This window comes from Mustela nivalis (genome assembly GCF_964662115.1).
Source record: "Mustela nivalis genome assembly, chromosome: 12".
Classification (NCBI taxonomy): domain Eukaryota; kingdom Metazoa; phylum Chordata; class Mammalia; order Carnivora; family Mustelidae; genus Mustela; species Mustela nivalis.
The window spans coordinates 73,541,654-73,553,660 of NC_139031.1; the positions used below are offsets into that span (position 1 = coordinate 73,541,654).

Below are 12,007 nucleotides of genomic sequence, written 5' to 3' on the forward strand. Positions count from 1 at the left end.
CTAAAAGCCTTACCTGTCATCTCTGATATGGTAGAAAAATCCATAGCCATTGTGGACCATGGGAACTGCCACTCCCTGGATTTTAAAATAACCAATCAGACTTGTTGAGAGAACAAAGTTTCCACCTCCTCCACTGTGTGGCATAAAGAGAGGTTATTTTACTAGGCTTACAGAAACTTTCATCACTTCTAAAGAGCTTTTAACCTTCAGAAAAAAGGAACTGATGGATCAAATTATAAAACACTGTATCATATTACCTTTTGGAGAAAAGAGGGTCTGTAAAGAGTTCTGGAACAGGAAGACCTTCTTCTTTTGCTATGAGTAAAAGCCCTAAAAGATGACGGTCAAATCCTGCAATGAAACCAGAAGTATGAAGATAGAAAAAAAATGTTTCAACATGAGAGAATTTTTTAAAGTCAGAATAATTCCAATATAAGTACCTTTTCCAGCTGAAAAATCTTTCATCATTTTATTATGTTTTGCAAAAGCTTGTAACATCTTCTGCTGCCTCTCAAGAAGCTGTGTTAAAAATCAAGACAATACTTCAGTAAACTATACAGAAACCAAATTTTAAAAACCCTGAATTCAACATGATTAAACATAATTTGAGAAATCTGAAAGAGAAAAGATTTCTATGAAGATGCTGAGACACAGGTTTCTACATATTTTCCTTACTTCTTCTACTACCTTTTCTTTCCTCTATCGTCCTTCATCTTGATTATTTCTTTCTAAGGAAGGAAAATAGAAACTTGTGGGCAACATCGAAGTGATATTCATAAGTGTAAAGACAGAAGCAACTATGATTTCAAAATACAGAGCTGTTCAAAATGATAATGAAATAGTTCTATGCTATTAAAATAAATGAACATATATATAACCTTGTCTATCAAAACTAAATAACAAATACAATACCAAAACAGCAGTGGAAGGGAACCACCCTATTGTCTAAATGGATTAAAAAAAAAAAGTACAGGGGCGCCTGGCTGGCTTAGTTGGTAAGGCATGTGACTCTTAACCCAGGGTTGTGAGTTCAAGCCCCACACTAGGTATAGAGACTGCTTTAAAAAAAAAAAGGGGGGGGGGGTGCCTGGGTGGCTCAGTGAGTTAAGCCGCTGCCTTCAGCTCAGGTCATGATCTCAGGGTCCTGGGATCGAGTCCCGCATCGGGCTCTCTGCTCAGCAGGGAGCCTGCTTCCCTCTCTCTCTCTGCCTGCCTCTCTGCCTACTTGTGATTTCTCTCTGTCAAATAAATAAATAAAATCTTAAAAAAAAAAAAAAAAAGAAGTATAAAGCAAAACATAACTGTTCTGGTTCTAATACATGAAAACAAGAATCTGTGATTTCAAAACCTTTCAACCATATCAAGGAACAGCGTCTTTTTAAGGCACTTTAGGATAGTCTGTACTTCACTGGTGTTATCCTAAAGATAGATCAGGAATAGTAAAATATTCATGGTATCAAAGATACTTTGCCCAGAAAGTGACACAACTGAGCTTGTTCTCAGGTCTTTCCTGTTTCATATTCTTTCCAAGTATATACAGTGAATGCATGCTTTAAACACCTGAGGGTCAAATATCTGAAACGATTTTACTGATCCAGGGGAACTGAAGCAAAGAAGTTGGTTATTCAAGGACTAAGATTCCTGTAAACAAGTAAATAATAACTTTTCAATACTCACACCAGTAGAAGGATCCTGCATGGACTGACACCACTGGAGCGCTTCTATAGTACACGAGCGCATAGTCTCTGTACGGCCATGATAAAAGCACCTTGTCGTAGCTGTCTCATAGCAGCTGCCAGGGCTACAAGAAAAAATGAAAATAAAAGAAAGTATCATAACAAAGAAAATACTCAAATATTATTACCAAAAAACCTGACTTAATAAAGCTGGCTTTGGTCAGAGACTAAGTTCTACACTACAGACCACTGCTGTGACTTTCAGTAACCAAGACACTACTTTCAATAATCAAAGAGTAAAAAAATACTCTGATCTACAGGGTCTGGGACACCACGGCTTCCCTCCTTCCAAGGCTCGGCTGTGGTCAGGTTCTATACCGCAGTGCATCTGTGGTAGGTAGCCTCTAAGAAGCACCCCCAGTGATCCCTGACTCTTGGTAGTAATACTGTGTTACTCCTCAGTCTGAGTGTGAGATGGACTTGTAATTTGCTCCTAATGAAAAGAGCAGGACAAAAGTGATGGGATGTCACTTTTGAAATTAGGTTACAAAGAGAGATCTGAAGCACTCTCACTTCCTTAGTATGAAGAAAGCAGGCTGCCTCACTGGAAGGTGCCCTACAGAAAGGCCCAGAGGATGAGAAACTGAGGGCTGCCTCTGGAAAATAGCCTGGAAGGAAGTGATCTCCGCTAATAATCACAAGTGAGCTTGGAAGCAGATCCCCTCTGAGGAACACCTTCAAAGGAGAAGAGAGCTGAATGACACTCTAACTATGACTTCAGGAAACTTGAAGGTAGACGCACCCAGGAAGCCTGCACCTGGGTTCTTGTGTGACAGAAAATATGAAATAACATTTACTGTCTTATGCCAAATGAGTTTGTGATAACTGTTACACAGCAATAGATAATACCGAGTCCCTGGCCTTTAGTTCCTTCATGTACTACATGAATCACTACAGGATTAAGTAAAAGCATTCTCTAAGAAGTTCCCCACAGTGACGACTGTTATTCCTGAGTTGAAGAATGATGTAAACAATTTTAGATATAGAGCTCTCTTACTTATGAAACATTATTATTTCTGGTAGTTGGAATCCAGAGTTAAAGAGATCAAATGGAGTGAGAGGAAAAAATGTGAACATGGGCATTAAGAAGGCTCAAACAGAATTACTAAGCCTCTTCCGCCCAGTGTATCTATAAGGCTATCTCCCTGAGCTGAAATAGTATCCTTTTCAAGTATGAAGAGGAGAAAGTGTAAATAAAAACTTAACACTTACATTCTTTAAAAAAAAAAGATTAAAAATAAAAGCAGTAAGTAAAAATATCACTGCACTGTAACCTCTAACAAAATAATATATCTTGGTTATGATCAGCAATGCCTACTAAAACCATTAGGTAAAAAACTCAGGGAGGAAACTTTATAATGGACATTGGCTTACAAATCCACTCAGTCTCAACAGGATGAAACAGAAAACAAATGACGTTAATTACTTGATGTACTGTCATAAAAAATAATAAAAATACCTGATTCTTAGTCTCAAGTCTCTAGATCTAACTCCAAGTTTATGGAGAACATGGGAGACAGAGCAACATGTTTAATAGTTATTTTTCTTTCATTTAAAAGGCAAATGCATAAAACAATAATATAAACCTGTATCAATGTAATCATTAACAAAATAGAGTACAGAGATGTACAGAAGCAGAGTTTTGTATACTACTAAAACTATTATTCAATGAGGTTGTTACAAATATTAAATATGAATTGTATTCTCCAAGTAATCGTGAATAGATTAAAAATGTAAAGAAAAAGAAGGGAACCAAAATGGTACACTGTAAAAAAAAAAAAAAAAAAAAAAAATCAAACAAATAAAAAAGAGGTAGTAGAAGAGTTTAGAAACAAAAACCAAATAAGACCTACAGAAAACAGAGCTAGGAGGTATAAGGAAATATTTATCAGTAACTATTTTAAATGTAAATAAACTATTCAATCAAAGGCAGGGATTGACAGAATGGATTAAAAAAAACCCATCATCTAGTATCTTATATTCACTGTAGATAAAAAGATATTAAGAGGTTAAAAGTAAAAGGACAAAAATAGATATTCCCTAAAAATAATAAGTACAAGAGCTGGAGTGGCTATGTTATTATCAGACAAAAGAGCTTTTAAGCCAAGAGTTAAGAGGCAAACAGAACACTATAAATTAATGAAAGGCTTAATTCATCAAGAAGACATAACAATTATAAAAAATATATGCACCTAAAAAGAGCCCTAAAACATACAAAGCAAATACTGGAAGAATTGAAGAGACAACTAGACAACTCTCCAATGGCAGCTGGAGACTTTAATATCGAACTTTTGATAACTGAGATAGCCCATGTAGACAGGCGATAAATAAGGAAACAGAACTTGAACAATAGTATCAATAACCAGACCTAAGAGACATTCCAAACAGTAGAATACCAATTCTTCTCAAGTGCACATGGAACACTCTCCAGGAAAGACCAGTGAGTAGGCGACAAAACAAGCCTCAATAAATTTAAAAATACTGTAATGATAAACAGTATCTCTTTCAGTGACAATGAAATGAAGCCAAAAATCATAACAGAACAACAACTGGAAGATTCACAAATATGAAGACCTCCAACAAGTCATAAACAACAAATTGGGAAAGGGAGAAATCACAAGGGAAATTAGAAAACGCCTTGAGATGAGTGAAAATGAAAACGCAACCTACCAAACCTTATAGAATGAAAAGTGCTCAAAGGGAAGTTTATAGCTGTAAATACCTGCATTGTGGGGTAAGAAGCCCCTACAAATCAACAGACTAAGGGCACACCTTAAGGAACTGGAAAAAAGGAGAGCAGAGTAGACCCAGAGCCAGCAAAAGGAAGAAAATAATTAAGATTGGAAATAACCATAAATTAAAAATTAGAGAAAGTTAACTGAACTTGATACTTTGAAAAGGTAAATAAAACTGACAACATTTAGCTACAATGATTAAGAAAAAAAAGGGTAAAAACTCCAATTACTAAAATTAGTTATGAAAGAGAGGGCATTACCTCGTTTACAGAAATAAAAAGGATTTTAAGGGAATCCTATGAACAACTGTAAACCAATAAACTGGATAACCTAGATTAAACAGACATATTCTGACTCAAGGGAAAAAAAAATCTGAACCTACTTCAAGTAAGGAAATGAATGTGTACTCAACAACCTCCCCACAAACAGAAGTCCTAGATCACGTAACTTCATCAATGAATTCTAAGACTTAAAAAATGAACACCAATCCTTTTCAAATTCCTCCAAAAAACTAAAAAGGAAGGAACATTTCCTAACTCAAAGGGAAGCCAGCATTACCCTCCTACCAAAAACAAAGACAACACTAACAATGAAAACATAGAAAGGGAAATTAGAGAATTGATTCCATTTACTATAGCACCAAGAACTGTAAGATATCTGGGAAGAAACCTAACCAAAGAGGTAAAGGATCTGTACTCAAGGAACAACAGATCACTCATGAAAGAAAATGAAGAAGGCACAAAAGATGGAAGAGCATTTTATGCTCATGGATCAGAAGAATAAACATTGTTAAAATATCTGTACTGCCTAGAGCAATCTATATTTCAAAATTCCACCAGTATTTTTCAAAGAGCTGGAACAAACAATCCTAAAATTTATATGGAACCAGAAGAGACCCTGAATTGCTAAGGGACCTTGAATTGTTGAAAAACAAAACTGGGGGCATCACATTGCCTGATTTCAAGCTTGACTACAAAGCTGTGATCACCAAGACAGCATGGTACTGGCACAAAAACAGACACATTGACCAGTGGAACAGAGTAGAGAGCCCAGATACGGACCCTCAACTCTATGGTCAAATAATCTTTGACAAAGCAGGAAAAAATATATGGTGGAAAAAAGTCTCTTCAATAAATGGTGCTGGAAAAATTGGAGAGCTAAGTATAGAAGAATGAAACTCGACCATTCCCTTACACCATACACAAAGATAAACTTGAAATGGAATAAAGACCTCAATGTGAGGTAGGAATCTATCAAAATCCTGGAGGATCTTCGGCCACAGAAAATTCTCTCAAGACATGTCCCCAAAGGCAAAGGAAACAAAAGTGAAAATGAACTTTTGGGACTTCATCAAGATCAAAAGTTTCTGCACAGCAAACAAAACAGTCAACAAAACAAAGAGGCAACCAAGGAATGGTAGAAGATATTCGCAAATAACACTACAGACAAGAGCTGATGTCCAAGATCCAAAAAGAACACCTCAAAATCAACACCCAAAAAACATATCATGTCAAAAAATGGGCATAAGACATGAACGACACTTCTCCAAAGAAGACATACAAACGGCTAACAGACACACGAAAAAAAGTTTTCATCATTAGCCATCAGGGAAATTCAAATCAAAACCACATTGAGATACCACCTTACACCAGTTAGAATGGCCAAAATTAACAGGACAGGAAACAAGTGTTGGAGAGGATGTAGAGAAAGGGGAACCCTCTTACACTGTTGGTGGGAATATAAGTTGATATAACCACTTTGGAAAATAGTGTGGAGATTCCTCAAAAAATTAAAAATAGAGCTACCCTATGACCCTGCAATTGCATTTTTGGGTATTTGCCCCAAAGATACAGATGTAGTGAAAAGTAGGGCTATCTATACCCCAATGTTCATAGCAGCAATGGCCACAGTTGCCAAACTGTGGAAAGAGGCAAGATGCCCTTCAAAAGATGAATGGAGGGGCACCTGAGTGGCTCAGTGGGTTAAAGCCTCTGCCATTGGCTCAGGTCATGATCCCAGAGTCCTGGGATCAAGACCCACATTGGGCTCTGTGCTTGGTGGGGAGCCTGCTTCCTCCTTGCTCTCTGCCTGCTTCTCTGCCTGCTTGTGATCTCTCTCTCTGTCAAATAAATAAATAAAATCTTAAATAAAAAAAAAAGATGAATGGATAAAGAAGATATGGTCCATATATACTATGGAGTATTATGCCTCTATCAGAAAGGATGAATACCCAACTTTTGTATCAACATGGACGGGAGTGGAGGAGATTATGCTGACCCTTTGCTTGTTGGTTTTGTTTCTTAAATTCTACATATGAATGAAATCCTATGGTATTTGTCTTTCTCTGACTGACTTTGCTTAGCATAGTACTCTATTGTTTCATCCATATCATTACAGATGGCAAGATTTCATTCTTTTTTATGGCTGAGAAAGTCAATTATCCTATGGTTTCACTTACTTGTGAAGCATTAAGGAATAACACAGAGGACATTGGGAGATGGAGAGATGGAGAGGGGAAGTGAGTTAGGGGAAACTGGAGGGGGAGACAAACCATGAGAGACTCTGGACTCAGAAACAAACTGTGGGTTTTATAGGTATTGGTGAGAATGTAGAGAAAGAAAAGTCTTTGGCACTGTTGGTGATGCAAACTGCTGCAGCCACTCTGGAAAACAGTATGGAGTTTCCTCAAAAAGTTAAAAATAGAACTATCCTACAACCTAGCAATCGCATGACTGGGTATTTATACAGAGGACATAAACATAGTGATTCAAGGGGGCACATACCCCCCAATGTTTACAGCAGTATTATCTATAAAAGTCAAATTATGGAAACAGATAAAATGTCCATTGAGTGATGAATAGGTAAATAAGATATAGTGTGTGTAGATTACTCAGCCATAAAAAAGAATGAAATCTTGCCATCTGCAATGATATAGTTGAAACAATAGAGTACTATGCTAACTAAGCAAAGTCAGTCAGAGAAAGACAAATACCATAGGATTTCATTCATACGTAGAATTTAAGAAACAAAACCAACAAGCAAAGGGTCAGGTGGTGGGGAGAGAATAAGGCAAAACAAGAAACAGACTAACTATAGAGAACAAACTGATGATTACCAGAGGGGATGTGCATGGGGGATGGGTCAAATAGGTGATGGGGATTATGGAGTGCACCTGTGATAAGCACCAGGTATTGTATGGAAGTGCTGAAATGCTAAATCGCTAATATTACACTGTGTTAACTAACTGGAATTTAAATAAAAGCTTTAAAATATAGCTATTATAAAAAGACACAATAGACCAATACCCCTTTATAAATAAAGATGCAAAAATCTTAGAATTACTAACAAACCAAATTCAGCAGCATGTTAAAGGGACAATACACCATGCCCAAGTGGTATATAGTCTTAGAATGCAAGGGTGGTTCAACAAATGAAAATCAGTCAGTGTAATACACCTTAGTAATAGAACGAAGGGTAAGTCCTACAGGATAACTGACACAGAAAAGCATTTGACAAAATTCAACACTCTGCCATAATAAAAACACTCAATATACCAGGAATAGAAAGAAACTTCCTCAACATGTTAAAAAACATTTATGGAAAACTCACAGCTAACATCATACTCAATTATGAAAGACTAAAAACTTTCCACCTAAAGTAATATGACAAAGATAATTCAGCATACTATTGGGGTGCTAAAGCCAAAAGAAATAAAAGGCCTACAAATTAGGAAAAGAAAGAAAAAAAAAGCAGAACTATCTCTATTGACAGATTATTTGATCTCAAGTCCACAAGAGTATTAGAACTAATAAACTAATTCAATAAAGCTTAAAGACACAAAACCAACACACAAAAATAAGCTGCATTTCCACACACTAGCAATAAGTGACCTGAAAAGCAAATTAAGAAAACAATTCCACTTACAATAGCATCAAAAAGTATAAAATACTCAAGTTTAAACTTAACCAAAGAAGCAAAAACACTATACACAGGAAACTACAAAACAATGTTTAAAGAAATTTTTAAAAGCATAAATAAATGGAGCAGGACTTTGTGTTCTTAGATCGGAGACTATCATTAAGGTGACAATGCTACCCAAAGGAGTCTAGAGATTCAAACTCCAATATTTCTGAAAAACATGTAAAAACTAACCCTAAAGTTCATATGGAATTTCAAGAATAGCCAAAACAATCTTGAAAAGAACATAGGTGAAGAACACACACTTTTGCATTTCATAACTTTTTACAAAGCTACAATAATCAAAACAGTATGATACTGACATAAGAAGAGACATATAGACCAATGAACAGAACTGAAAGCCCAGAAATAAATCTTTACACGTACAATCAACTTATTTTTAAACATGAACATCTAGACCATTCAATGAACAGTCTCTTAAAAAAATAATGCCACGGGGCACCTGGGTGGCTCAGTGGGTTAGGGCCTCTCCCTTCGGCTCGGGTCATGATCCCAGTGTCCTGGGATCGAGCCCTGCAGGCAAGGTGCCTGCTTCCCTCCTCTCTCTGCCTGCCTCTCTGCCTACTTGTGATTTCTCTCTGTCAAATAAATAAATAAATTCTTAAAAAAAAAAAACAATGCCAGGAAAATTAGATATCCACTTGTCAAGGAATGAATTTGGACCTTTACCACACACTATACACAAAAATTAATTCAAATAGCATCAAAGACAGGTGCCTGGATGGCTTAGTTGGCTAAGTGTCTGACTCCTGATTTTGGCCCAGGTCATATCTGAGAGTCATGAGATCAAACCCTGCATTGGGCCCCACACTAGGCATGGAGTCTACTTCTAGATTGTTTCTCTTCCTCTCCTTCTGCTCCTCCACCTCTCCAACCACTTGTGCTCTTGCTCTCCAAAAAAAAATAAATAAATAAAAAATAAATAAATAAAAAAGGAAAACACATCAAAGATTTAAAGTAAGAGCTACAGCTATAAAACTCCAGGAAGAATGGGGCACCTGGGTGCCTCAGTGGGTTAAGCCTCTGCTTTCGGCTCAGGTTATGATCTCAGGGTCCTGGGATCGAGCCCTGAATCAGGCTCTCAGCTCGGCAGGGAGCCTGCTTCCCCCTCTCTCTCTGCCTACTTGTGATTTCTCTGTCAAATAAATAAATAAAATCTTAAAAAAAAAAAAAAAAAAACCTCCTGGAAGATAATATAAGGGCAAAACTTTATGACACTGGTGGGTTCCTGGGTGGCTCAGACGGTTAAAAGTCTTTGGCTCAGGTCATGATCCCAGGTTCCTGGGATTAAGGCCCACATCAGGCTCCCTGCTCCACCGGAAACCTGCTTCCTTCCTCTACCTCTGCCACTCCCCCGCTTGTGCTCTCCAGATCACTCTCTGTCAAATAAATAAATAAAATCTTACAATAATAATAATAATAATAATAATAAAACTTTATGACACTGGATTTAGCAATGATTCCTTCAATATGACAATAAAAGTACAGGCTACAATTAAAAGCAAAAATAGATAAACTGTACTTCAAAATTAAAAACATAGTGGTATCCTTTGATGCACAGAATGAAAAGAAAAATCACAGAGTGGGAGAAAAGTACTTGCCAATTATGTATTGATAAGGGTTTCATATTCAGAATACATAAAAAACTCATTCAATTAAAAAAAAATGATAACCCAATTACCAAAAACACAAAGGACTTCTATAGACAGTTTGCCAGAGAAGATATACAAACATATATACATCTGGCCATGCAAATGGCCAACCAACATATGAGAAGATAAACCACCTCATTAGTCAATAGGGAAATGCAAATAAAAACCACAATGAGATACTACTTCAAAACCAATAGTTATAATTTTTTTTAATGAAAAAAATAAGTGTTGGCAAGGATATGGACTAATTTGAACCTTTGTAAACTGCTGGTGGGAATATAAAATGTATAGCCATGGTGGAAAATAGTTTGGCAGGTGTTCAAAGAGTGAAAAAGAATTATCACACAATCCAGCAATCCCACTCCTAGGTATAGACTCAAAAGAGATTAAAACAGGGACTCAGATACTTGTATGTGAATGTTTACAACAGCATTATTTTCAATAGCTAAAAGGTGGAAACAAACCAAGTGTCTATCAACAGATGAATGGATAAAGAAAATGTGGTGTATCTACACAGTGGAATATTTAGCCATAAAGAAAAATGAAGTTCTTATTATACCATATGAATGAACCTTGGAAACATTATCCTAAGTTAAATAAATCAGAGACAAAAAAGACAAATATCCTATGATTCCACCTAGAGGAAATATCTAGAATGGGCAAGTTCATAGAGAGTGAAAGTAGATTAGAGATTGCCAGGGGCTGAGACAATAGGAGAAATTAGAAATTACTGTTTCATGGTTATAGTCTCTCTTTGAGGCAATGAAATCATCTTGCAAATAGACAGATGTGATGCTTGCACAACACTGAGAATGTAATTAATGCTACATTATGTAATTAATGGCTAAACTGGAAAGGTTGCTTTTTTTTGTTTTTTTAAGATTTTATTTATTTATTTGACAGACAGAGATCACAAGTAGGCAGAGAGGCAGGCAGAGAGAGAAAAAGGAGGAAGCAGGCTCCCTGCAGAGCAGAGAGCCCGATGTGGGGCTCGATCCCAGGACACTAGGATCATGACCTGAGTTGAAGGCAGAAGCTTTAACTCACTGAGCCACCCAGGTGCCCCTGGAAAGGTTTTTTTAATTTACATTTTACCCCAAGAAAAAAAGATAATCCACTTCTTAATGTCAATAGTAACCGTGTATTGTGAGGCTTACTACCTTTATAGAAGTATAATATACAACAACAGCATAAAAAATGGGAGAAACATTCTGTTTTAAGGTTCTTATGTTACACTTCAAGTGGAAAATGTTACTTGATGGTAAACTTGGGTAAATTAAAGATGTATTTTATAGACCCTGTGCAACTACTAAAAACAAAATAAAAGAGTATATCTGACAATGGAGATAAAATGGAGCAATTTTTTAAAAACACTATGAATTCAAAATAAGATAAAAAAACAAAAATCGGATATGCTAAAAAGAAAAGAAAGAGCAATATGGTAGACTTAAACCCAAACTTACTGATAACTATATTAAATTCAAATGACCTAAAAACCCATTTAAAGACACATATTCTGAGACTAATATTTAAAAAGCAAGTTCACAGAGCTTCTACTCCTGCCTAAGATGTAGAAAGTCACAACACACCATCTCTCTTATCCTAAAAATTAGTCAAAACAGGATAATTTATAAAATCATAAACCCATCAGGAAACAGAGGCTACAAGGAAACCAAGTGATTTAAATTCCAAAGAACAGTAAAACCTCTCTTAAAAGACAGTCGACACTCTGTAGAAAGTGTCATACATCAAAACTCCGAAACAATGATGATGGAAGTCCAAATTAGGACACAGCGCTGCTTGCGGAAAAAGTCAGGAAAAACACTGGGGAATGAGGATGGAATAGCTATGCTAAAGATATACCCTTGGACTTCAAGATGCTGAAAATGGAAAATGAAGGGTTCTC

At 36.4% G+C, this 12,007-nt stretch overlaps 1 protein-coding gene across 3 annotated transcripts in view; it reads right to left on the bottom strand.

Annotated features, from left to right (window-relative positions):
* The window catches only part of CROT (carnitine O-octanoyltransferase), a 47,751-nt gene that overhangs the window by 5,512 nt on the left and 30,232 nt on the right, over positions 1 to 12,007 (bottom strand). For all 3 annotated transcript variants that reach the window (XM_082692381.1, XM_082692379.1, XM_082692380.1), the window contains 4 exons: positions 1,678 to 1,801; positions 441 to 519; positions 258 to 351; positions 14 to 133 (listed from right to left, as the gene is read on the bottom strand). In XM_082692381.1, the coding sequence (XP_082548507.1) occupies positions 14 to 133; positions 258 to 351; positions 441 to 519; positions 1,678 to 1,801 (417 nt within the window). The remainder of the gene's footprint in view (positions 1 to 13; positions 134 to 257; positions 352 to 440; positions 520 to 1,677; positions 1,802 to 12,007) is intronic.